At 42.6% G+C, this 27441-nt stretch overlaps 1 protein-coding gene across 11 annotated transcripts in view; it reads left to right on the top strand.

Moving 5' to 3' along the window:
• Window positions 1-27441, top strand: part of LTBP1 (latent transforming growth factor beta binding protein 1) — a 357682-nt gene that overhangs the window by 194383 nt on the left and 135858 nt on the right. For all 11 annotated transcript variants that reach the window (XM_037066591.1, XM_037066593.1, XM_037066590.1 and 8 more), the window contains 3 exons: window positions 8999-9101; window positions 12511-12582; window positions 27314-27436. In XM_037066591.1, coding sequence (XP_036922486.1) covers window positions 8999-9101; window positions 12511-12582; window positions 27314-27436 — 298 coding nt within the window. The remainder of the gene's footprint in view (window positions 1-8998; window positions 9102-12510; window positions 12583-27313; window positions 27437-27441) is intronic.

Here is a 27441-nt window from a genome sequence, read left to right as displayed (position 1 = left end):
TTCAAGGAGGTCACGTGTTGGGGGGCGGCGCTGATATAGTGGCATTAGTGTTCTTATCAGACATGGCGAGCTTGTCGTCTTTGCATGTTGAAGACACACAAGGGGGCGGCCTCCTGCAGGTCAGACAGGGACTCCTCACCAGAACTGACTCTGCTCGGCACCTCGAGGTTGGATTTCGACTCTCCAGAGAGATGAGGAAGTGAATGTCTGTTGTTCAAGCCCCTCCCCTACCCCCCCTCTGTCTCAGTCAATGGTGTAATACTTTGTCATAGCAGCCCCAGCTGACTCATACAGTTAGGGAGCCGGGACTAGTGGGGAGGCAAGTGGTTCTTAGGTGAGTTGTAAATGTTCCTGCCAAGTGGCAGGGCAGTGGTCAGGACAGACGTGATTTCCTGCTTGCAGAGAACTAGGAAAAGCTACTAGTATGATTGTGGCATTCAGTTTATCTACACTACTTGCAACCAGACCACAAGTAATCATTAGTTTTGAGTACTGTGTACTTGGATAAGACACAGAAAACTGAAAGCTTAACAGTGAAGCACGTGTTATAATTTACGTCGTGCTGTGAGGTCCCAGAAGCACGTGTTATAATTTACATCGTGCTGTGAGGTCCAAAATAGTTTTTGTTCCTTTCAGTAGCTCTACGTAGACAAAGAGGAAACGGACAGACGTTGAAGTTTAATATAGAAGTGTTTCTCCCAATACAGTTGTAGAAATAAGCATTGGGGAGAAGAGGTCTTTATATGCTTATTATTTGGGAGTGATCTGGTTGCCATAGTAACAGTAAACATGCCTATGTGCCCGTCTTTATTTCCTCCCTCATTTCAAATAGATCTTTTTTAGACACATTCTTGTGTCTAAAATAAATGGAACTTAAAATACATTTTGTATTTTCACCATGTAGTACTAGGATTTATGATGTGACTTGTGTTGTTTTGCTGCAAGGGATGGCTAATAGCATGTCAGAAATACAGTCATGCCAATACTTAATTACCCTCTTTGTAATTGAAGAATAGGAAGACACATATATCACAGCCTGGTAGACTTTTGAAATGCTCAGATCGTTGTAGAGGTGGAGGAAAAAGGCAGCCCAAATTTGACCATTTCTTTAGAAAAGATGTCAACTCAGAAGTTTCACGCTTAAGATTTTTTTTCCTTCTGTATGTTACTTTAAAACCTTTTTTGCCTTGGTGTAACTTTTAAAATACCATTTTGTAAACTAAAGTAGTTGTCTGGAATTCCTTGAAGCCCATGGTTTGGCTTCAGCAGGCTTTAAACAAATACACTCTCAGAAATCGATGTGGGTACCTTTCCAGCAGTTAATGCCCTAGTCACAGTCGATACTTTATAAAATCAATAGCCTGAAATATCAGAGGATTATGGTTGTATAAGATACCCCCAAATACCTAACATTGTTTTAATTACTCTAATAAAAGAAAGCTGGGTGGATTTTTTTTTTAAAAAAACCTTGCTTATAAAGAATGTTCTGCTCAAGCCAAAGCAAATTTTTTACAAGTTCTTTTAGAAAATCTGGAAGTATTTAAGCATTTTCCTCTTCTTATGAGACAATGCTTGTTAGCCTGCCAGCGCTCCGTCGTACAATATTCTCCTTTATGACAACAGGCCTTTAGAACAAGTTGATCAAATAATGTGGCTGTGGCTGCATTGGTGACAGGGTTCAGAGATTTGGACCCTCTTTCGTATTGGCACATGGATATAAACATACTTAATGTTCTAGTACATGGACTTGAAGAGCTCTCATGGGGATTTCAGTTTAATTTGGAGCCGTGGTTGGTCCAGAGGCCAGGAGAACTACCATTTTGCTCGGGAGATGGGCAAAAAGTCACTTTGCCAGAGGAGAGATGTGTTTATATCACGGCAAAAAGACTGATGATAGGAACAAAGGGGAGCTGTGACAGAAGTTTGGATTCATCCAGCGCATGACACACAGTGGAACTTTCCCCACAAGGAACCTCACTCTTGTTTTTATGAAAAAGAGTCCAAGATTTCCAAAAATGGCATTCACATCCCTTAGCCAGTTTCATTGTACCGAGATTGTAACTTCTGTTTGCCAGAATACCTCAAAGTTTTATGGCAGAACATTGGAATAAGATACTTCTGTGCGTGTGTGTGTGTGTGTGTGTGTGTGTGTGTGTTTGGGGGGGGGCATGGCAACTGCACAGGTGGAATAATTTATGGCACACTGCTGTGGCCGTAAATTATGGGTCACTTCATAATGGGTCACAGCTCAAGGCCAGCAGCATCTGCATCTCCTTGACCGTCTCGAATTGTTTCTGACATTTTGTCTATCGATAATAATAATATGTAATTTGTTATAATTAGTAATTACTGTCTAATCTAGAAAGGAGCCATTAAAGAGCCATGGTGGCATTCAGGAAGATAGGGCTGCTTTTTTTTTTTTAAGTATAGACTGGCAGAAAGAGGGTAGGCATGAGGCAGGGTAAAGACGAGGAGACCCATTCTGGTTATCACTGATCGAGTTGGTGCAGGTCAGGGTGTGATGTTTGGACTGGATAGCAGGTGCCATCGTGGACTCTAGTGTGTCCACCAGGGAGGCAGGTAGCGTTTGAGGAACACTGACCTTCACAGGCTCGCCCTGACACAAGACGCCCTTCCACCGTAACTCCCAGAATATCCCCTGTGAACTAGAGCCCCTATGAAGTCGTAGATTTTAGGCACATCAGTGAGTATTAGCCTATCCTTCAAATTTTGTTGATGAGACTGTTCAAGTCCAGAGAAGTGAGTTCATTTGCTTCACATATTATATTGTGTTTGTGGTTGGTGAGAACTAAAACTGAGGCTTTCTTGTTTCTACTCCAGTGTTCTTTCTCCTCTTCCATCTGTCCCTTCAACCGTCCCTTCTGGGAACAGAGGATTCACAAGAAACCATTGCTATCTATATAAGGTGGCTCAGGCCGCCAAAACAATCTACGATAGACGGGATTGCTTAAACGACCAAAATTTATTTTCTCATAGTTCTGGAAACTGGGAGTCTTAAGACCATGGTGCTGACAGATTCATTTCCTAGTAGGTTTCTCTTCTTGGTTGGCAGACACCCACCTACTCACTGTGCCCTCGCCATGGCAAAGAGAGAAAGAGCTCTGGTCTCCTCTTCCTTATAAGGACACTAATCCCACCATAAGGGCCTGCCCTCACGACCTGATCTAAACCCAATTATGTCCTAAAGGCCCCACCTCCAAATACCATCACATTAGGGGTCAGGGCTTCAACATATGAACTGGAGGGAAGGGGCACTCAAATGTTAGTCTGTAGCACTAGGTGAGCACAGAAGGACCCATATATTGTCTGGGATCTGTGTTAGGGAGTCCTGTGTTCTCCCTTGTTTTACGATTGGGTCACGGATGCTTGTGGGGAGGAGATGCACAGTTGGCTTTGTGATTTTGGCTTTTTAGTCTTGGTCTTCTGGCACCAAGACATGGCACATAACCAGAAAGATCTTGATGTCCCCGAATTAAAATCATCTGCTGCTTGAGCACTGATAGTAACTGGTTGAATTATTATAATTCACTGATACCATATTATGCTTCTTGAGTAGAATTAAAATAAAGTCTATATAATTATGAATCATTCACAACATTTATTTTCTGAGCACTTTTTTTACTAGCCTTTTTTTCACTTTTGTGAAAACCTGAGCATTTCAAGCAAAATCCTAAGAATATTTTACTTATTTTTATATCTAACTTAATTATTGACTTACATGTTACTTCTTCATAAGTTGACTCTGGGGCATTGTATATCAAGTAACTGGTAGAGTCCTTGGTCCTTTGTTAGATAAGCCCAGGTTTTTAAGTGAGGGCCCCAGAGAAAGGAATCTAATATTGAATGCGAGCCCAGGGCATGCTGGCCACGTGGCTGTTGGATGTGGAATCTGTCTCCGATGTATTGTCTCAGTCCTCTTGAGAGCTCTGTGAACATGGACATTTTTAATGCCGTTTCATGGAGGAGGAAGTAGGCAAAGGCTGAGAGAGTTTTGCCTGTGGTCATGCAGGTGGTAATTGGTCAAGTGATGACTTGCGTCCATGTTGGTCCAAGTTCAAAAGCTATGCTCTTATCCTTTTCTCAGCTACTGCTATCCTATACTAGTGTTCATGGGGCCCACTGGGAACATGATTGTGTGGAGAGCGCAGTTTCTCAACTCATCAAGCGCTAACTCTTCTGAGCGTGGAGAGGCCCAGGCAGTTGCTTTGTGTTAGGACATCTCTCTTTGGGAAAAGAGCTAATCTGTTCAGAGCTTCAGTTCCCTTCTGCTATTTGTTTGAGAAGAATAGCCAGTGGGCCTTTAATAATTATTCAATTTTATTTTTTGTTCTTTGATGATTACTGATCATGTTTATCTTAAATATAATTTCTTCCTTTTTCTACCTGTGAGTGAACACTCTATTCCAATAATTCTTACTTACTTTTGAGAAGTGCCAGATGTAAAAAAACAACAACTATACATTAATAAAAACACTTAATTGTTTCCTCATCTTTCTCTTCTTCTCTATCAGTATTTCTGTGTTTGCTATTATTTTGAAGATGCCAAATATTTAATTGGAAGCAATCTAAAACTTTTTTGCTTTGAGAAAAGAAACTGGATGTTTCCTTTTCCCTGTCTTTTGGTAAGTTTTGATCTTCAAATCCGAATGGAATCGCAAGTTTGGAAAACCCCATTGTTCAGCGCCACCTCCTTCTCTGCCTTCCCCACTCACTCGCTGTTTCTGTGTGTTTGGCCTGCCTTGGTCTGTGCTTCCCTCCTACCCAGCCACCCTGGGTCCCCTCCCAGTTGGTGGTGGACCCTGGCGTAGCTAGAGCTGCTCCGTCTCTTTGGAATCTTTCTCCCCAGGACAGCAGTTGAGTCCCTGTCCTGTTTCAGGTCCTGCCTCGACATGCTCCCGCGTACTCTCGCTGGAGTTGCAGTGAGTCAGCATTCTCTCTTTTCGTGTGTGACCGCAGTGCAGTCTCTAGAAAGAGTTAAAGAATCTGTATGATTTTTAACATTTTGTTTCTTGGTTCAGTGCCATATTCTCTTTGAGAAAACGGTCTTTACTCACACTCAGAATATTTTATCCTTCATTGTATAATGACAATAAAGTAAAATAATATTTATGTGATAGAGCTAATTCATAAGGGTATTTTGGTATTACCATTTTAAAAAAGGCACCCATTAGTAATTAGTAAAGGACTAAATTCTAGTCCTTGGTATGGTGGCCGTCTTCATAGAGTGGCCCTTTTACTAGTGAAATATCTGAGTTTTTTCATGTGTCTGAGGGCCTAGCAAGTGTCCAGCAGTCATAACACATTACAGGTTGTACCCACACGGCACACCAGCTGTACCCGCATGCTCCCTGGTATAGAACACATCCCCGAAGGTACTCTTTTCCTAGTCCCCACAGAGAGGTGAAGGCAGCCTGGCTGCCAGAACCTTCACCGTTGTGCTTGCACTGCTCTAGGTGGGTCATGCATTTGCTGAGCCCCAGCCTGGATGTGTGGGGTTCCAGGGCCCCTTCCTCTGCAGCCCAGAGTTGTGTGGATTCTTTGAGGAGCTACAGCACATTGCTCATTTGACAGGACGGGCTTTTCTTTCTGACTCGAATTAGCCAAACACTGGGCTGTAAACGCAGCACACTTCTGGGTTGCTTATGCACAAGGTATGCCTTGAAACGAGACACTGGCTTTCTCTGAAACTGTGGTGAATGATTCACATAGGAGAAATTCCATTTGTGTTTTTAACTTGTCAAACTCACCTCGGGCTGGGCATAAACATGCAGTTAGGCAGACTCAGTCTGTGGCCATGTGATTATGTGTCATGGAGAAGCAGAACCTTCCAGTCTGAAAGAAGGGCATTCTGAATGCTAGCATCCTCTTCTATGTGGTTCTCTCCAGTACAGCCTTTTGACACGGAAGAGAGGAGATAATTCTTTTACCTTCTTTTCCTCTAGATGTATTCCAGTTTCCAGGGAGGACCTATAGTGTTGGGTAGTCAAGTGTGTGAGAGCCCTGAGTATGGCTGCAGAGGTCTCCCAGGTGGAGTTTCTGACAGCACGTCGAAAGCTCCTCACAGTTCAAAGACTAAAGGGGTACACGCAGAACTTCATGCCTTGCTGTGAGCATGCCTTCATCCCTTGCAGCCCAGTCTCATACTGTGCAGACCTGGTTTTGGGAAGAACGCGGTGTCGTGGTACCACCTACATGGCCATTTATTTCATCGATTTGGATGGCTGGTGCTGCCCTTGGCTGTGGACCTGCAAAAACAAGGCCATGGAATAGAGTGGCCCGAGTCCGGTAATGAAAACCTCGTACCTTTTTGAGGCCTGGTAGAGAGGAATGATTTATTTTTGCCCTACCAAATGAAACATTCTAGGAATCCAAGGTGAAAATTGGATTCTAACTGCTACTAAAATTGTGAGCGTATAAAATCAGCAAGTGTTGAGAGCCTTGCTTTATTAAGGGAAGAACCTAAAGGGTCATGTTCAAGAACAATCAGTGCGTGATGGGCACTGGTGTCTCCCTGAAGTCTGGCTGATACAGCTGGATGTAAATGGGAAGCACACTGGGACAGCGGAATTGGATGGTGGAGGCCTGTGTCCTTTAAAAACAACTTTTTTCTTTAAAGAGTTCTTTTCAATCACAGTTTGCATTCAATATTATTTTCTGTTAGTTTCAGGTGTTCAGCCTGTTGGTTAGACAATCATCTACTTTACAACGTGTTCCCCCTGATATTTCCAGTACCCACCTGGCCCCATACACAGTTATTACAATACCGTTGACTGTATTTCCTGTGCTGTGCCTTACATCCCCATGACTACTGTGTAACCACCAGTCTGCACTTCTCAGTCCCTTCACCTTCTCACCTTAACGTAACCACTTGTTTCTAGTCTTGTGCCTGGAGCATTGCTTCCTCTTCCCTGTTCCTTGCTTTGCATTTCGGATTTAAGCCTTCTGTGATTAAGCTGAGGGGGCCTGGGTCCTACCTGGGTCCAGCCAGTATGTGTCTTCCCCATTTCGCTTACGTGTTCCCTCTCCTTCTCTCTCAGCATACAGCGTTTTTGGAGGGCGGACAACATCCTGTTGGAACTGTTAAATACCATAAAAGAAAAACCTAAAGACTTTGAAGCTATGATGTAATTAAAACTTCATTAACTGTGCTGGGCCACCTCTGATTTTGTTTTATAATTTGGCCACTTAGAGCCTCAACCCAAATGCTGCTTGCCTGGACCTGGTGGGAAAGAGGCCTGCCAGGTGACTGGTCTCTACCACTGGCCACCCTCTGAAGGCGCACCACCTGCCCGGACTTTCTGTCACGCTGTCCTGCTCACTAGCCTCGGTGCACTTGCTCATTGCCATTGGGTTTCTCAGAACCCTTGCTTGCCTGGGTGGATGGCAACTTGTTTGTTCCTCCCTTCCTTCATTTACTGAACATCTGTGATGTGCACTGTGTATTGGGATAGAAAGATAAATGAGATACATCTACATTGAGGTTAAAATACATTGCGGAGGCTGCAGGACTGTGTAGAAAGTGCCGTGGAGTAAAGAGGACGTAGCAACTTGCTAACACTGAGACTTGAGGCTTCACATGGTGGATCTTCAGAGCTGGGGCCCACGAGATAGAGAAAGTTACTCTGGGCAAAGAAAAAAGGGAGGGCCGTCAGAGAGAGTAGAGATGACTTTTGGAGACAGTTTAGAAAACTGTCATCCTTTGGTGTGCCTGAAGCATGGGTGTAGAGAGGCGAAGGGGGACAGAGAGAAAGTCAGAAAAATTGTCCAAGGCAGGAATAGGAAAAAATCTCCTATGTCAGGCGTCCCCCATCTCTGGGCTGTGGATCGGTACCTGTTGGGAACCAGGCTGCACAGCGGGAGGTGAGCTGGAGTGTCGTGCACTTGAATCATCCTGAAACCATCCCCCTTCCCCAATCCTGGTCTGGGGAAAAATTGTCTTCCATGAAACCTGTCTCTGGTGCCAAAAAGGTTGGGGACCGCTGTTCTATGTCATACCAGGGAGCTGGCAGTTTTCAGACCATGGCAGGCACTGAAGGTGTTCCATCAGTGGAGGAATGTGGTTGGACTCGTCTTTGGAGAGATGACTCTTGAAACCGCTGAGGGGGTTTTGTAGAGGTTGCGGCAGATGAAGACCGAGGGACTGGCCGCTGAGATGCGGGGTGTGGACACATGCCTCCCTCCCACCCCCCAGTCCTGCACAGCTGCCCTCAGGGTTGGAACACAGAGTAGGCTCTGTTTCCTTAGACCTTTCCCAACCCCGTTGAGTTGGTCTCACTTCAGGCCCCTGCCTCTCCGCCTCTTCTGACCGCCCGTGGTTAGCCAAGATCATGGAATGGATCTTTACATTTGACAGCTTGAGTTCTTCCAGCAGCCTCCGAGCCTGGCTCTTCTGCCTCCTGGTCTTGTTTAAACCTGCCGGTGTCTTCCTCGCTTGGCCGCCTTGGCCTCTGCCAGAGCTGACCTGGCTTGGCCAGTGACCGTTTCTTGTATTGTCCTCTCCTGTTCTTTCCCTGCCCGGGCCGTGGTGTTATAGGAAGACCAGCAGCCTCTTGTAAATGGGGTCTGTGCCACCTTCTCAAGGTTTACACACCTGCCACGCCCTTAGAGGTCTGTAACCTGATGATCCATGGGAGAGATGTCAACAGAGAGTTGAAACTAAAATTGTAAAAGTTTATATTGATCTTTTAGTTTGGGGGGTTTGTTAAGACAAAAGGCATTGGAAACAAGTTTTACAACGTGCCCTAAGCAGGGACGGGTTTCCGTAAGACTCTAGCTGGGAAGCTCTGGAAAATATGCTCCTTCATTTCAGTGCCATCCTTATTCTGCTACGGTGTTTTGTTCTGAAGTTTTAGAGGTCTCCCCCAGTTCTGTTGGTAACAACAGGACTGTTTTTGTAATGTGGCTGAAACACAGCCATGCCCCACAGCTGGGCGTCCGGCACCTGACTAACCTGCGTGTCACACACCTGTCATTGCAGTGTGGCAAAGCGCTCCCTGGCCTCTCGAAGCAGGAGGACTGCTGCGGAACCGTGGGGACCTCCTGGGGCTTTCACAAATGCCAGAAATGCCCCAAGAAGCCATGTAAGTGACATTTCCTCATTCCTTTGCGGGCTCATGTAGCGCATTTGTTTCCTTATGACTAACTACCGTTTTCATGGTGAGACATTAGACTTTCCAAGAACTCTTACTGAATTGTAGAACACGTTGCAATAATTGGCATTTCCAGAAGCCTTACAGATCGGAGAGCAGTTTCATACCCTTTCTGGTTTTTTTTAAATAAGTACGGTTATCAGTTGCCTTCTTCAGTTGAATTGCAATTTTTTAAAAAAATCTTTGAACATGTGATGTGCTAAATAAAACAAGCTCTATTTTCTCAGGTGAAGAGAAAACAAGATAGCTTTTAAAATGATAATTATTGTATGTGTCAGACCCTATAAAAAGTCGGTGCAGTTGTGACTTCTTAGGTTAGAATCAGTGACTGCTAGTGGGGAGGGAGGTGAGCAGAGATGGAAAAGGGGGTAAGGGGGTAAATGACAGTGGGAAAAATACAATAAAAAACGAAGAAAAGAATAAAGTTCTTAAATGGGATTTGTACCAACAGCTGCAACTTCTGTTGTAAGTGCTGTTATATTCTAAGTTTTCAAAATTCAATGAAGAAAAAACAGCTCAGATGAAGAAACAGTTGGCTGCTGATTGGTAAAAGAGCAACGTATAACGGTTCGGACGCGGTACTGTCCCCTTTCCTTCCTCGTCACGCTTGTACACTGTCACAGTTCTCAGTGACGTCACTCTGTATCGACACGCGCATGCTTTGATTAGTCTCTAGAATCTGCTTTTCAGAACATGTTAATTTGAGGAAGATTTACATCTTCCTCTTACTTTATTCTCAATTATAGTTTGTATCTTTGGCTTTTATATGTAGTATTGACTCTGGAAGGCTGATTTCTAATATTTTTATAGAAAGACAAAGATAACTTGATTTAGGTAGAATGTTTTTACACTCATTCATCATGTTTTTTCAAGAAAGCAAGTGATATTTTTCTCAGTCATTTTTCTTCACCTTGTAAAACTGAAGATTTTTATAGTTTTTTAAAAATACTTCATGGGGCAAGGAATTTCTCATTTGCTTCGACTGGATCATTTTTATTTGGTTTGGTTGATATTCTCAACCAGATCTGCTTCTTAGCATCACTGCTCCTTATGTTTGTTTTCCAAACTGTTCTTTCATTCTAATAATTTTTTAAAAATAATTGTCTCTTGTTTGGACTTCCTTGTCTCTCAAACTTACCTGTTCTCTAAGTCTTCGGATGCCTAGAGTTAATTTCACTTAGTTTCACTATTTTATTTGTATTACTTTCTTCTTTTAGAGGACCAATTTGTGGAAATACCCACTCAAGTTTCTGATAATCAATGAATTCTCCAGTTAGGGGGAAAAGTCACACAAATAAGGACATTGAGTGCTACAGGGTGTCCCCAGTGGACTCTGTATCCTGATTCGATAGGGATGGGCAGTGTGGACTTCCAGCGAGTGGGTTGAGCGTGATGGTCCCTCTTTGCTGAAAGATCCGTTTGCCTAAAACTATGCTGCGAAGCTGTTAAAGGGCTGTTTAGGAGTGGTGTTATTTAAAGAGCGTGGAGTTTGGATTTCAACTCCAAAATTATTTCTTAAAAATATTTTTTTAAGATGATGTTATTGGATTTAGGTAGACCCTAGTTAGACTCCCTGCTTTCATTTGCTCTGAGAATCTGTATCTTATGATATAAATCTTTTAACAATAGTGTTTACATTATTTTACAAGAAAGAGTCAATAAATTTTCAAATCCTAACAATACAGGTCATGTTGTTTGACCCGAGAACCAAAAAACAGAAATCTCTAAAAATTAAAAAGTTTAAATGAATACACAAAAAATAAAATAAAATAAAAATAAAACGTTGAAAACCATTGCCCTTTTTTAACTGCCCTTCACCGACTGTGTATGTTCGTGGAAGGCTGCGGAGGGTGGCACGCTTCCTGCTGCTCCGTCTAGGGGTGAGCGAGAGAAGTCCAGGTGGCAATGGAGGAGAGGAACGACACTAGTAAATACTCACCCTGTCCCATTAGTGCTGAGAATAAAGAACTTGTGTTGGGGGCAAAATAATTCCATTTTCCATAATAACGTTTTGTGCGTGTGTGTTGTGTTTTTACTTTAGCTTTCCCTTTCTACTGTGCCTTCAGCTCTTTTAGTAGTTTAACCTATCGTGATTATGCCCTTTTTTCTGCTGCTCATTATTTCTTAAAAATCATTTTATTTATTTATTTTCAGAGATAGGGAAAGGGAGGGAGAAAGAGAGGGAGAGAAACAGCAATGAGCAAGAGAAACATCATCGGTTGCCTCTCACATGCCCCCAACTGGGCACCTGGCCTGCAAACTGGCATGTGCCCTGACCAGGAATCAAACCGGCGACCTTTCAGTTTGCGGGACGAGACCCAACCCACTGAGCCACACCAGTCAGGGCTGCTCATTATGTTTTTAATAAAAGGATACCTCTTTTCAGGAAATGACGATGTCATCTGTTATTTAGTGAGTGCTTGCTTTTGTCAGGCAGTGTTGCGGGCATTTGCATAAATTCTCTCTAGGCTCCACCACAGCCGTGACATGCTTGGTGGGCGTGATACTCTCATTGTACAGAATTGCCATTTGAAACCCAGGAAGCTCATTTCCAAAGGTTGCAGAGTTGTCGATAGGCAGATCCAAGATTTGAACCTAGGTTTGCTTGGTCCCAGAGATGATGTTATTGTTATATCAGCTATGTTAAGAAGTCGCTCATGTTTCACGTTAGAGTGTCCAAGTTTCGGCGAATAGGGTTTGATTAGTGAGTTGGTGACTGCAACATGTGTATTGTCAACGAGTTTTCTCAGCGGTGAGTCCACACAGCTGATCACAGGAGCCGCTTGTATCTCCGAGCTTCTTACCATCACCTCCTGTTCTTTCCAGGTTCGTAAGAATCAGCTCATAACTAGAAAATATGACCCTGCAGTTAAGGCGAGCCTAGAATGTACTGTTTAAACTGGGACACTTTCGAGAGTGAAATGGAGGGCCATTAATGGACTTTGCTGGAATGTCAGGCATAACTCAGGACTGTCCCAGGCAGACCCTGCCTGCGATAAGAAGATTCAAATGCCTGTACCGAATCACTGGGGAGGAAGCCGTCCTTTGTCATATAAACAAAGAATTGCTAATGGGAAGAAAATATAAAATAGTTTTATGATTCTTTCATTTAACATAATCAGCATTTACTGACAAATAATTGAGGCTATAGCTAATGCAAAATATAAAGTGTACTGAGAAACAAGGATAATGAAAGAAATGAATATACATTGAATTAATATCTTAGAAATGAGAGTAAGACCACAGCTTCCTTAAATGGCTTTAGTTATCACATATACTAGTTTAGGACTGTAAGAATTTAAACTACATGCATAACAAAGAATTATTTCTTCCCTTACAGCTTATCATGGATATAACCAAATGATGGAATGTTTACAAGGTTTTAAGAGGGTTAACAACACCTTTTGTCAAGGTAAGTTTAACTGAATTGAATTCATTGGTATGGACGCAACAGTTGTTTTAGCTTTTTGGAGACCTGAGCTGTTTTGGCATGTTTGGCTCATTCAGCCCAGCAGGTGAAGGTCATGCAGCAAATCACCTCCTGCTCACTCCGTTTAGCCACGTGGGAATAGAGAGTTTCAGTGTATGGTTGCTAGAATTGCTTCACTACCATTTAAATTTTGTGGAACTTTCTTTCCTCCTGTTACTTTGCAATGGAATCCACAGGAGATTGGATTATATCACAGGTCACTTGGTGGTCTCCATGCCGGTCACCTCCTTTCCTGGCACAGACACATACATGCATGTGCACATGTGAGCACACATGTGTACCTAGTAGTACTGCTTCTTTGCTGACACATGATTCAGCAGCAGAGTTCCCTTTTTTCTCTCGGAGTATTGCTGGCCACCTCGAAGTGTCCGGGCCTTAGACAGCAGAGTGAACACCTGTTAAGTAGGCAGTAGGTGAAACCATGTAGCTAAGTATGAACCATCCAGGGCGCTTCTGCCCGGTTCATTTCCAGCCCACAGCAGAGGTCGGTACAAGCAAGGTGAGCTGGAGAGAGCAGTTAGCCCGGGGTCAGCACTTCACGGGGAATGAGTAGATGGATAAATGTATATATTGTGGTGTGAACCACGTCACAGTGTCACAGGTTTGGATGACAATCTGTGTGGAAAGCCCAGCCCTATTTTAGAGTGTATTCATAGAAGTAAAATGAGCAGGGCATTAGAAGCAATGACCTTGTACTCTTGCCAGTGAGACTGAATTTGGGGTTTGGGTATTTGGTGTTCATTGTCTTTCGACCAGTAAGGTCAACCAAGCCCGTGAAGGGCCCGGAGACCTGAGAATACTTGGCTAGGAGAAGCATAGACCAAAGAGAACTCTAATGGCTGATTTATAAACATGCCTTCAATGTTTGTAAATGTGCCTTTAAACTTTTGATTAACTGTCTTACAAAACAAGACTTTTATGAGTTGTTTCAAAAGCCAAAGTCAATAGAGTGATGTTACAGGGGGCGTAATTAAAACTACAAGTCATTTCTCTGGGGGAACAGAGTCCCCCACATTGTCCTGAAGGTCCACAGGCAGTACGGGCTTCCTGAACATGGAGGGGAGGCTGTAGGGAATTTCTGTCTCCTGCTGCACCTGAGGTTAGATAACCCCGTCGGGACATTCTAGTTCCCCGCTGCTGTCATCACTCTGTCTCCTGGGATGGAGGCTGTGCATGAGAAGAAAGAAGCGACATCTTGTCTGTCAGACAAGTTTTAGCCCCCACACCTGTAGTTTCCTGAAGTGTCCCCTGTGCTTAGGCTTGTCCATTAGGCCGTAGACAGAGGAGAGTCCTTCTTTATCCTTCACTGTTATAATCCTTCACGGCTAGTTGTTAGCGACGCTCCAGAGTGTCAGGTGATCCTCATTTTCCCAGGTGTTAAATGCCAAAGAATATACATGTTTCCCTGGGGCAGGCCAGGATTTGGACATTGTTAACTGCAGTTAGAAACCAAGGCGTAAAGAGTAGCTTTCTGAAGGTCGCATAGGTAAAAAGAGGCCCAGCCGGGATTCATCGTGCAAACTCCCTGTTTCTATGTGCAGTGTGGCCTCCTTCATGATACATATGTATGTGTGTGTATGTGTATCTTAGACGTATCACTGATGTGGATGCCAACTAACTTCCACAGAAGATGTACCAGGTGTGGTGGACCTAACATTATAGAAGTCAAAGCAATTAACATTTACTTGGTTTTGTTTACTAAGAAGGGAAGATTATCTAATATATTCTTTCTACTGGCTAGTTCAAGGTTCTAAGACTTCCTATTTATAAAAATACTGTAGAAGTAGAAGTGAAAATTTGCAAGTAATCACTTGTTACCTCGTTGAACAAAAATAGAATGGAGACTCTTTTAAATACTTGCTGGAGGTTTTTTTTTTATTTCCCTCTGCTGGTATGGCTGGTATGAAGTGACCTTCAGCAAGTTCTGTTCGTATGGAGCGTAGCAGACAGTTCCTCCTCGGCCATTTGCACTGATGGTCGGTAACACCAAATCCTGGCTTACATTTGTCTCAGGAGGCTATTGGCAAAACCAGTGCTACACTTTTTGGTATGGATTCCAGAGTAAAGTATCACAGACAATTCTATTTCATGGTACCTCAAAAAGGCACCGCTAAATTACACTCCAGAGAAGATTGACTCGTAAAATAATATGATTTCATTCCGTATAATCTATTTAAATTGCTTGTGAGAGAAGGGCTTAATTTCACTCCCTTTGTGATATAATTGGACAGCAAAATTAAATAGGACTTTCTCATGTTACATATGTACACTCAGTGTTCCTAGAGCCTTGAAGCTTTTTGACGCTGTTGTCCTGCAGTTTTCAAAAGGAGCCCATTCAGCATTCCACACTGTTCTCACAGTCAAATGTCTGCTCCGTTTACCAAGCACATTTACAATTAAAATGATTAATAACTAGAATTACATTATTTCCTTCAATGAAGTGAGCTAATGTTCCTGATACAACTCTCACTAATGTGTACTTGGTAACAAAGAACCAACTGTGCACAAGTTAATTTGAGGAGCTTTCAAATCACTGCCCTCAAAGTTGTTTTTTTTTCTTCTCTCATGCGGTGCTGCAATTATCTTTTCAAATGAATGATTTATTACACACACACATGGGGAGCCCCGAAACCTGCCTCACTACCCTCAGCGTTACGGGGTTGTTATAATTTGCTTCTTTCTCATAGCAAACAACACAATTCTGTTTGCTCATGCATCTAGAGTGACATTTGTCATTTGTCAGTTTATTAGTGTGCTGCAGGTCTGATATTGAATGAGGACTGAATGAAAATACATCATGGCAGTGATGATAGAAGGAACCTCTTGTGTTCACATGGCTTTCCTCTAAAGCTAAGTCTTTCCCTGAACGTTGAATCCTCTCACCTGCCCGTGACTTTGCCATGTAATGAGTTATTAAAGTAGGTATAAATCTAAGTTTTTAGAGTAGAATTTGTCTCAGAGAGCACTTGGGGACCAATCTATTTGGCGAAACCTTTTACTAAAAGCAAATATCTCTTTTGATTTACTAAAATCACGTACCTGGTTCATGACTGTAGGTATAAAATCAACTTCGCATTATTTTCTACGTTTTTAGCATGTGTCCAGCTGCTGAGGTCAGTGCCAAAGTGCACACCTAGAAAGCGTCCGTACTTCTGGGTACTGGTATACATACATTCCATTTTCATGGATAATCTTGAGAATTCTTAGAAGTATTCAGTGTTTACAACATGAACATTAACTGGCAGAGCCCTCCCGAGCTGCAGACCAGGCGTATGTAATGAATGATGAATGAGCCACCGTCCCTGCCCTTGGATTTAGTGTAATTAAATCAGCTCGAATCAGCAGGATGTAATTTGCTTTACTCTCTGTCCCAACCAGCTGAATTCAAGCTGACCTCAGGAGCCTGTGGAGGCAGATAGGAAAGAGCTGTCCATGTGGCTTTCTTTTGCTGTCACTTTATCACACTGTTGTTCGGCTTCCACGCCGTGCGTTTACAGAACAGATACATTAGGGCACAATAATGCCCATTACCAAAACTTCCACTGTAGGGCTCCTTTTAGATAGCTCCTCAAAGTGCATCTGAAATTGAATTTTATTTGGACTGTAGAAAAAGATAATGCACGCTCTTTTCCAAGGGCCTGCCTCGGACATGGAATGAGACTCAACAGTCTTGATTAATAGTCCATATAAGTAAGCCATTCATAGGACTTTCTGGTTACCAAGGGCTCACCTGAATTGTAGCTTGCATTTCAGACCTCTTAATGATTACCAGACAAATTGATTGTGGCTGCAACAGGGTGAGCACATAAAGACTGGTCTCTGAGTGTCTTAGAAGTCTAGAAAGTGCAGGTGAGCCCCCCAAGAAAACCTTCTTGGCTGGAGAAAAGAATGTGGCCTGTGGCATGGTGCAGGTCAGGTAAGACGAAATGCTTTGTAACTTTCAGGCAAGGCTCCTATAATTGATTGCATGCACCACGTATAGTAGAACAGGCTCTGCAATGCATGCTGGGAAAACAGACTGCTTTTAATGTGAAAATATCCAAAGGCCATTTATGACAACGTCTTGCATATTTAAAAGAAACTGCATTTATGGCTTAGACAGGTCATTACTTTATAATTATTTTAAAGGTATAATGTAAACATAGAGAGGTTTTTTTTCATAGAATTAATAGTTACGTGAACTTACTGCCATTTTACCTGTTTTTGCTCTCAGTATAGTTTCTTGTATCCTGTGTTTTGCTGGGTTCACATTTTCTTTTGAGGTAGATTTGCAAGATAAAATACAGGAAAACAAATTAAATTTGAATTTCAGATAAACAATAAATAATTCAGGATATGCTTATGGTAAAAGGCATTCGTTTTTTAATCTAAAATTCAAATTTAATTGGGTATCCTGTATTTTGCCAAATCTGTACTTTTAGATTATATCCTTTAACAGTTCTCAGGCACACTGAGCAGTGTGTACTTCACGTGTCTGAAACTTTCTTATTTTGAGTTCCTTTTATGGTGAAACTGGTCAGGTATACAGTTCTAGGTTACTGGTTGTTTCTCAGCAGTGATCTTGATGTTACACCAATGTCATCGGACTTCTGGAGTTTTGATACTTCTTTGTAGATAATCTGTCTTGTCTCTTTTTTGAGATGGTCTCTTAATTCTTTATGTTCTTTAGTTTTATCATGATGTCTCCCCCTTTGGATTTATGTTGATTTTCACCCAGTAGACAATACATTGTCAATCTGAAGATTCATGTGTTTCCTGAAATTTGAAGATATCATCTCTTACAATATTGCTTCTCCACGGTGCTTTCAGCTGCAATAGACGAGAACTGGACCTCTGGGTTTTTCATGTCTGTGAACAGTCCTTCATGCTTTTATTCTTTTGCCTTCCAGTTTTTAAATTCCTGCTTTACTTTGCCCATCTAGACTATTCCACCTCTTACATTTTTAATTGTAAGAGTGTTTCATTTCTGAAGTTTCTAATTATTTTTCATAGATACCTATTCTTATCTCTTTTTAAATTTTTTTAAAAATGTATTCATTCACTTAGTTATCTAAGCATGCTAAAAAAATCTTTAAAAATCTTTGTCAGAGCATTTCATAAAACTACTGTGATCCGGAGACGATTCCTGTTCAAATCATTGACACATTGGCTTTCCTCACATTACATCTTTTTAACTGAGTTCATATGCTCACTTTGAATGGACAATTTACTGTATCTCCCCCATTTCTTGCCTTTTTCTCTCTGTGCGCCCGATCTAAAGCCAGATTGTAAGTGAGCTCCTGACAGTGTGCTTTGTGGGGCTGTTGTCCCAGGCTTCGGTTGTCGTGGAGGGGTTTTTGCGGGGGTACTTTTAGCTTCTTACCCCGATTACTAACTCCTGGCCGTCCCTACTCATTTCCAGAGAGCAGCCCAGAGGTTCCACGGCCCCACCCACCATCATGAACGTCTTTGCCATTTCAGGTTCACTGAGACAGACAATTGTCTCAATTTTTGATCTTTTAAAAGAATTTACCTGTAGTTGGTATGTGTTTGGAATGGGGAGGGGGTGCGGAAGCGTGAATTCACTGTGTAACCCTTTTTTTAACATTTCATATCAAGATTTTTTTCATTCAAGAAACCAATATTGGAATATGGTGTTATGCTAATGTGTATATATTATAATTTTTTTTAGTGTATGGAAAAATTTTCAGGAAAGATTAAAACTGTATAATCTGTTATGCACAGGTAAGGTCTCTTTGCCTGTTCTAAGTAAGCAGCCTGTGAATGTACATTGGTGACCATCTACCATTCATACACTTACCCATCCGTGTCACAGACATTTAATGGTGACTTAGGTAGGGCACTCTGAGAAATACAGACTGTCATAAGGCTGAACTCTTACCCTGGTGAAGGTCGCTGCTCTTACACATAATTAAAAAATCAAGGTAGCACGTAGTATTTTACGAAATGAACCAAATAGTATATAGTTTCAGAGGAAAGTTCCCATCTACTTAGAAAACCACAGACAGCATTTAAAAACATATTCCTTTAAAAATCACATTGTCTTTTCTATTTATAAAAATAATTCTTACCTATTGCTTAAAATTTAGAAATGAGAGAAACTAATATAAAGGGAAATATAAAAATTACCATCGCCTCCTACAAAATTTGATACATTTTGCTGTATTTTCTGCCAGTCATATATATATATTATATATATATTTATTTTTCTTTCTCTCTATGTATATATTTACATATATATATGTATATATATACATATGAAATTTCAAATCTCTCTGTCTCTCTCTCTATATATAGAAAGAGACAGAGAGATTTGAAATTTCATAGACAGCTGTGAAAACCATTTTTTACTTCATATATAATAAATACTTTCTGATACTATTTTTTAAAGATTTTATTTATTTATCTTTAGAGAGGAAGGGAAGGAAAGAGGGAGAAAAATATCAATGTATGGTTGCCTCTTGTGAGTCCCCTGCTGGGAACTGGCCTGCAACCCAGGCACGTACCCTGACCAGGAATCGAACCACGATCCTTTGGTTCGCAGGCCTGTGCTCAATCCACTGAGCTATGTCGGCCAGGACTTTCTGATAGTATTAAATAATCTTCTAAAAATTACTGTAATGCTGACATAGTATCCCAGTTACCAGTTAATGATATAGGATTATTCATTTCCTCATTTCCCTGAAGGTAGATTTTCAGATTGGCTTCTGTTTTTCCTCAGTATATATAGTGCTATCAAGGGCATATGTGGCCATAAACCTTTATGTGACTCTGTGCCTGTGCTTAGAAGAGAACTTTCTGGTTTCCAGGCTTTGCCTCATCTTGTGCACATTCCCTTTCAAAGAGGATGCACTGTTTCCCTTCCACCTAGCAGTTCGGAACCCATTGACGGTGTCCCTCCCTCCTCCTCGATTTCCTTTCCTTCCCAAGTTTGAAAACAGAAAAGGGACAGTTCAGTAGCTCGTTTTCCTTCACACAGGCCCTTGACATTTGTCTTTAGGCTTTGCCCAGTTATTTTATATTAAATATGGCTGTGAGCAACATTATCATTGTTTTCATATTTATTGTATTACCAGAACTAGCTCTTGCTGGTTTTAGTGGGTTTTTTTTCCAGTAAGTTTCCCATGTAGGAATCATTTTACCTTCAAAAAAGTGTAATTGGAAAAGATGATGATGGGGCAGGGGAGATGGGGTGGGCAGAAGAAACTGAGACACAGGTGTGGGAGAGTGTGCAGCAGGCCTGCTGCGTCATACGGGAGCAGGCGCAGGTGGAGGTGCAGGTGCAGGTGCAGGTGCAGGTGGATGGTAAGACGGTGAAGGCATTTGGAGGGGACCCAGGCTAATTTGAAGTTTGCTCTAGTGGCTTGTGAGTGTAAGCTTCCAAAATAGATGTAAAGCTGATATAATTTGTTATTTACAATATGTTACTCTGTTGACATTTCTGGTTTCCATCAGATGTCTTGGAGAAAGTTTTCTTGGAGCTAAGATGAATGTCTTTTAAATTAGTACTGAGTGCTAAGTATACGCCCTCCCTCCCTTGCTTCATCTCTATGTCCCCCTCTCTCAGGGCCCACCCACCCTGTTCAGGACTTCCTTCTTGCAGTGGTAGTAACCAAATCCAGTAAGTCTGCATTTGATGTTGTCAGGTTCTGTGACTTTAAGTGAAATGAAATAAAATGAAACCAGTTTTCCCCCGGCTAATTAATATATATAAGAGTTAAGTTCCTACAGCGTCAATATTATGACAAAATGTATTTCAGCATTTAAAAGTCAATTTGGGACCCGTTCCCATCCGCTCTACAATCGCGTTCTGGTGTGTCCTCTTACCACGCTCAGATCACTGGGATGAGATTCAAAAAGGAAATGTCTGTTTGTTTTATTCACTTTTCTTCAGGAAAGACAGTGGTGAAGTGAGTCGTTATCATGTATATTTTCCAATAGCTCTTTGGCCTTAGTCTCTGGGGCCCGTAAAGTCGATGGGAAGGTGCCTGTTGCATCCCGAGTGATGAGGAGAGCCCACGATGGGTTCATGTGCCTGTGACTATTTCGGGGGAAAGTAGTGCAGTGTCTGTAGACTAGAGTCTGAAATCCAAGACCCACAGAGGCGCGGGTGCAGTTAGCATCTTCCATATGCAGTACACATGTATCAAAAAATAAATACAAGCTGTTCTCTGGGCTCATGACAATTCTCTTATCATGTTACCCTGAAGAGAGAAGACTTGGAAGGAACGGAGTTGCTCCCACAGTGGCTGGTCTCCTGTTATGATCGAAGCCATCCTATGCTAGATTACCATTTTATAATGGCGGGACCGTTACTGGTCAGGAGGGGAGGCTCCAGAAGCAGTGAGGCCTAGGCCAAAGCAAACGGAACCACACAGAGAACCATATGGCAGTTTGCGGGGCCAGCCCCAGAGAGCCGCATTGCCTGCCAGTTCAGGGGGGTGTTTGTAGACGGTCGTGTGAAATGGGTTCCGTGGCCAAGTGTGTGGAATACACCAAGTTAAAGAAAACCTGGAGTTTTTGCCAACGGGCTTCTCGGAGGGTTTCCTCAATGAGCTTGTGTTTGTAGAATATGCAGTGTTTCTCAAAGGCGTTTGTCCACGGAACCCTTCTCTTGGCAGAATCCTAACAAAGCTTGGGTTTTGTGTAAGCTACTTTGGGTAAAATGACTGTAGAATTTTGCTCTTCAAACATTATTTTTACTCACTTATCACCTAAAATCATTTTGAAAAACTTATGTGCTCACACATTTTCAAGCTGACATCTACATTTTTTTCTTCAAAAACTGACCAGATGTAGTGGATTTATTTCTGCTGTTTTTATATTAGATATGTGCTTTAAGCATATTTTCATCGAAGTCTCGGAGCTGCAGAGTTGGCTTTTTCCATTCGAATAATATCTGCCATCTAACCTAATTGGCAAAGCTAGGCCTTCTTATGAGACCTTTTTCTGTGACTGTCCCTCGGGACCGATATTTGTCAATTGCTCATTTTTCAGTGCCTTGGAGAATTTCACTTTGTAGAGCAGTGTCCCTAGAAAACCCAGAAAGATTGCAAATCGGCAAGAGGTGACTTGACTTTGCAAAGGGGAAGAAGGCATGGAGTCAAGGAGAGATAGAAAAGGAAGGTGGGCAAATGTGTTCTTAGGCAGATCACTTTTCTGCCTTCGGAAACTTGGGAAGGCTCAAGATCTGAAGTCTGATTGCCTTGAAAGTAGCCAAGCATTTTAATGCGCCCTGTGGGATATTGTCGTGTAACTTCAGGGGCATGAGGTTTAAGGAATACCTGTGTCCAATCAGAGAATGAATTCCTCCTTTATCTAAAGTAAGTGATCTGTGTTAAATAGCCAAATGGTTTGGCTGACTGGGAAAAGTATTTACCTCAAGAGGTATTTCTTTCTGCTTTCAAGGAGCAGTTATACTGCTAAGTTACTTGATGAAATTTCTGTCCATCAGCAAAAGCTGAATATGCACACAGAATCACAAAAAAGCTTCCTATTTTCACACAGTGTAGATATTCATGTACTGTTCTCACCTTGTACCTAATTCCGGTTGTTTTACTGGACATGTCTCATTTTCTGTATAAATGTGCATCACTGAAACGGCAGTAAATTATTACTCACTTTGTTAAGTGCGCAGTATAGATACATGAAAGTGTGTTTATTTCCCATAAGGGCAGTTGTGCTATTTATAATGTATTATCTGTGAATGTTACCAATTTTTCCTTGTCATTTCCACCCTGGCAACCAGCAGATTGTTTTGAAGTAAGAGTCTGGAGCTAGAAGTTCTAGCTAGATTATCTGCTTCAGCCCCTTAGGGTTGCAGGAAAGAAAACTGAGATCAACAGAAATTAAGTGACTTATCCTAGGTCCCATAATTTAGTGTCCTAGGTAGACCAAAGCCGGATTGTGGTGGCACAGTTCTCCCATGAAGTTTCCCTGCTCCCTTTTAACCTATGATCTTGAACAAAATTATCTCTATAAAATGGAAATAGCTACCCTGTGGCTCACACTCCAGAATTGTTGTGAAGTGTCCTTGGAGTGCCGTACAGATGTAGATGGTGATGGTGAGGATCCTGGCCTCATTGAACTAGATTAGCATTTCATTTCCTAGTTCTGAAATAGGAAGGCTGTGTTATATTAGGTTATTTAATGACCTAATGTTTCCAAACTGCTTGGCCCAGACTCAGGGGTTGGGGGGCCTAGGTCTCTGTTTTGCCTCTAGCCGAGCCTCCCATCTACCCTGTGGCCAAAGACAGCCTCAGAGACAGCGAGGGGCTGTCCAGACGCAGAAGACCCAGACCCTGCGTCCAGTGAGGGAAACCTGTCCAGTCCTCTCAGGTGACCAACAGCCACCTCCACCCCATCGTATTCCTCAGATGTTACTTCAGAATGGTCCCCTTTCAACTTACAAACACATATTTCCGCCACCTCTGTGTGAGTTTCTCGATGAGGGCATTGCTACTTTTGGCAGAACAATTCTCTGACGAGAGAGACTTGCCGCACATTTAGAAAGTTTCCCATCTGCTGTTTTCTCCCCCAGTCCCTGTGACAACCCAAAACATCCCCTAGGCAGTCGCACATCCTCCGTCTTTGAGAATCACCAAGTGGTCCTCCCTGAGGGCGGAAAGGAAAGCCCTCTTATCAACCTACAACTCTTCTTTTTACATTTTGGAAGAGACCAGTTTTTTCAATCCAAATGGCTAATACAGGGAAATGCAAGTTGAAACCTCCATGAGATAACACCATGCTTCTGCCAGAGTAACTGCAGCCAGAGACCCAGAGAGATTCGACAAGGGTGTGCAGCATTTGGCATTGGAAATGGAAATTGGCGTGGCCTCTCTGGGCAGCTACGTGACAACATCTAGGGCCTTCTCTAGGGCTACAGAAGTCCTGCTTCTAGATGTAGACCCGAGAGCAATGAGTCCCTGGCCTACCAAAGACACCGGGTTGTGGTCCCAGGAGCATGGCTTGTGACAGCCACACCCTGGCACGCATGAATTGATTTTGATCTCCGGACACACTCAGATGTCCTACAGCAGTGCCGCCACACCCGTGAGTCTCACAGGTGTCATAACGAAGAACAATGTCAGAAGAACAGGTACAATGTGATGCCTCATGCATGAAGTGGATGACAGCAAGGACCTATGTGGGCAGAGATGTCGACTAGGAAAGGGCATGAAAGAGCCTTCTCAGGCAATAAACGTGTTCGAAAACACCTGGGTGGTGGTTGCATAGTACATGCGCACACACATGTACGGGGACATCCACAATATGTTTTTGTAAAATTTAGCTGTGCACTAAAGATTGATATACTTTTCTGTACACAAGTTCTTAAAAACTCGGCAACTTAATTTCTAATTTATGGTGTTTTAGAGATTGTGATAAAAATAAACTGATGCGGTTGAGGGAGATGGGAGTTTTTCTGGGAGCTGTGAGAGCGTGTCATGAAGAGAGGGTCATGCTGTGGGGTTACGGAGGCCGAAACTAGGGGTGTTGGTGTTGCCAGTGCTGGTGGCACACGCTGCTTAAAAGAGAGGGGAGCAAGAAGATGGGGAGCTTTACACGGTTGCCCTTCCTCAAGGATTTTTCCATCCTTCCTGTCTAGAGCTGTAGTTGTGCCTTTTTTTTTGTTTGTCTTCATCCCTGTCCTCCATCCACATGGCATCAGGGTCGAGGCAGCAGTCAAAGAGGGGGCACTGACAGGGGGCACACACAGTGGCTGTGCACCAGGTGTTTATGTTGGGGCAAGAACCCTTCCCCTTCACCTGGCAGCCTGTGGTGAGGCCGGGATGCCACCGTCACAGAGGCGAGGGGAAATTCTGGGTCCCAAGCGGTGAACATGGAACGTGTGGTGGTACATTGGGTGAACAGAAGTAGAGGCCACCCAGAAGGAGGAAGGCCCACAGTTACAGTTAGTGGGGACGTGAGCAGAAGTGGGAGAGTGGAGGTTTTGTCCAGCTTTCTTGACTACAACTGGCTCATTACCTGAACTTGAGGTTTAATTTGGGACCTATGATAGGGGCTTGTTACAGGGGTATACAACCTTTTGATGTCTCTGGGCCACACTGAAGGAAGAAGAGTTGTTTTGGGCTATACATTAAATACACAAACACTAACCAAAAGTGATGAGCAAAAAAAAAAAAAGGTTTTAAGTAAATTTATGATTTTGTGTTGGGCTGCATTCTGAGCCATCCTGTGCTGCATGCGGCCTGCGGGCCACGGGTTGGACACCCCTGGTATCATGTAAGCCTCAGCTGGGCTTGGTACTCCTCTTAGTCCCTGATGGTGGTTTTCTTAAGGCCAGTGAGCTCTGGGGGAATGCTTTCAGTTACACGCTGTGCATAAATGTGTACTATAGCACAATACACTGATAAAGAATATAATGGTCAGGCGTGGGACCATGTGCTGTGCCAGGTGGAATCTACCTGGGTCCAGGTGCAATCTAGCTGGGTTGGAATGCTGTGGAATTCATACGGCAGATGTGTTAATTTGTCATTTGAATGTCATTGAAAATTAATCTTATCACTAAAATTAAATTAAAGACTGCATGTGTTGGATAAACTATGGCCATATAGAATAGATACCTGTGGCTACTTAGAGTATGAAACGTAAGCAAATAATTGTTTATTGAGGGCTTTTGTTGCCTTTTATGTGGTAGGTCTCCTGGTAATGTTTTGCTACCAATGTGTTCAGTTTTAATTTAGAAAATTAATATTTTGGGATTCTTAATAAAAGTTTTATTAGAATTATTGATAGAAGGAAATGACTATTATTTGAACAGGAAACACTAATAACCAAGTGTGTTAACCTCAAGCTCCATAAACCAAAATACAAGTGACTACTAATTTTTAATTTTTAAATTGTCACATTGTGTTTTTGCCTTTTAATTAATTGGCTTTGCAAACGACTCCATGGTCTTTCTTTTTAAAATCAGCACATTTTTATCTCTCCTGTTTCAAATAATTTCGGTTTCCCTTTGGATCACTGTCTTAGTCCATTCGGGTTGCTGTAACCAAGTACCGCCAGGTAGGTAGCCTATCCACCACAGGTGCTTGCCACTCCCAGCTCTGGAGGCTGGGAAGTGCACCGTCAAGGCACCAGCAGGATCTTCCTCTGCTCAGGGCCCTTGGCCAATTGCAGACTCCTCCCTCGTGTCCTAGGTGGAGGGAGGGGCTAGGGATTTCTGGGAGCCTGGTTTACAAGGCACTAATCCCATTTGTGAGTGTTCTACCATCAAGACTTAAGCACCTCCCTTGTTTCCTTTTCCCCCCCAAAAAAAAAAAAAAGACTTAAGCACCTCTCAGAGGTCCTGCCTACTGATAGCATCACCTCTTGGGGTTAGGATTTCAACCTAGAAACTTGGGTCTGAGTGAATTTCAAGCATTCGGGTCCTAGCAGTCAGCCTATGCAGGTGACCTTAAGTCTTTATTTGCAGCTATGGTTTCATTCACTTCTTGAATCTTCCCCTCCTGCTGGATGTTTATACTTGAATATCCCAGTGTGACCTTCACTATAAAACTAATCTCTTCTTCTGCCTCTTTTCTTCTCAGTACTTTCCACAAAACCAACAATGTCTTTTCCTCTTTTTTTCAGATTAGAAGCCTCCTGGACACCTTCGACTCCTTTTTCTTTCTCATGTCATGTTTGGCCAATCAAATGCCATACACTGTCAGTTATTCTTTAAAAAAATTTCTTTATTCTTTCACTTCCTGATAATTCTCATTGTCACCCACCTGGCTCGTCACCAGCCTCATACTTGCCTTACTTCTTCAGTGGTCGAACTTTTCATCTTTTTTCACCAAGCCATGTGCTGACCAGATGGGTTTCCCAGAGCCTGCCTCTGATTGCATCTTCCCTCCTGCTTAGAAACCTTTAGCGTAGCTTCCTGTTCTCAATAAAATGGAATAGAAACCTAGCCTGGCTTTAACCAGCTCTTTTTCCAGATGTATACCTTGCTGGAACTTCTTTTCTAGCCAGTGGTTTGATGCATGGTTTCCTGGTCCCTCTTCCCTCCTCCAGGATCTGTTTGTGCTTCGATATCCACCCACATAGGTCCCTCACCTCTCCCTCCCTGTCCGTCCCACCTTCTCCCAACTTCAACACCTGACGTCTTCCCTCCTTTTCAGTGCCACAGTCTCCCCCACCTCCAACTTCCTCTAGCAGCTCTTCCTGCCTACAAAGGCACTTTCACAGTTTAACTTCAAGTTTATGACCTTTCTTCTAATTGTGGTAACTTGAACTTCTTATCAGTTTAATTTTTTTCATAGTTGCAGATATAACTAGACTGACAGTGTCTCCAGGGTGAGGCTGTTTGCCTTCCCCGTGGGCTCTAGGATACCTACTGTGTGCTAACACTCAACCATAAGCTCTGTGAAGGCTGGAGCCTTTCATCGTTATGTGCACTGGTAAATCCCTGAACAGAACTGCATACAGAGTAGGTGCATAATAAATATTTGTCGTATAAATTGTAGATGTTCAATAATGGATGATTTCACTGTAGCTCCTTCACAACTGCTGCATTAAAACTTGCTAGCATCTCTTATTTACTGTAACCAAGAGATTATGATGAAAAAGAGAGTGAATTCAGTTTACAGCCAGAATCCGTTCAGCAGGGCTTGAGTGCTCCTTCTGAAGGAATTGTGTCTTCCCGCAGATATTAACGAATGCCAGCTGCAGGGCGTGTGCCCCAATGGTGAGTGTTTGAATACCATGGGCAGCTATAGATGCACCTGCAAAATGGGATTTGGGCCGGATCCTACCTTTACAAATTGTGTTCGTAAG

Source organism: Sturnira hondurensis, unplaced genomic scaffold (genome assembly GCF_014824575.4).
Source record: "Sturnira hondurensis isolate 20B ecotype Veracruz unplaced genomic scaffold, ASM1482457v3 Scaffold0016663, whole genome shotgun sequence".
Lineage (NCBI taxonomy): Eukaryota > Metazoa > Chordata > Mammalia > Chiroptera > Phyllostomidae > Sturnira > Sturnira hondurensis.
The sequence above is the reverse complement of the archived record's forward strand: the minus strand, read 5'-3'. Positions and strand labels throughout refer to the sequence as shown.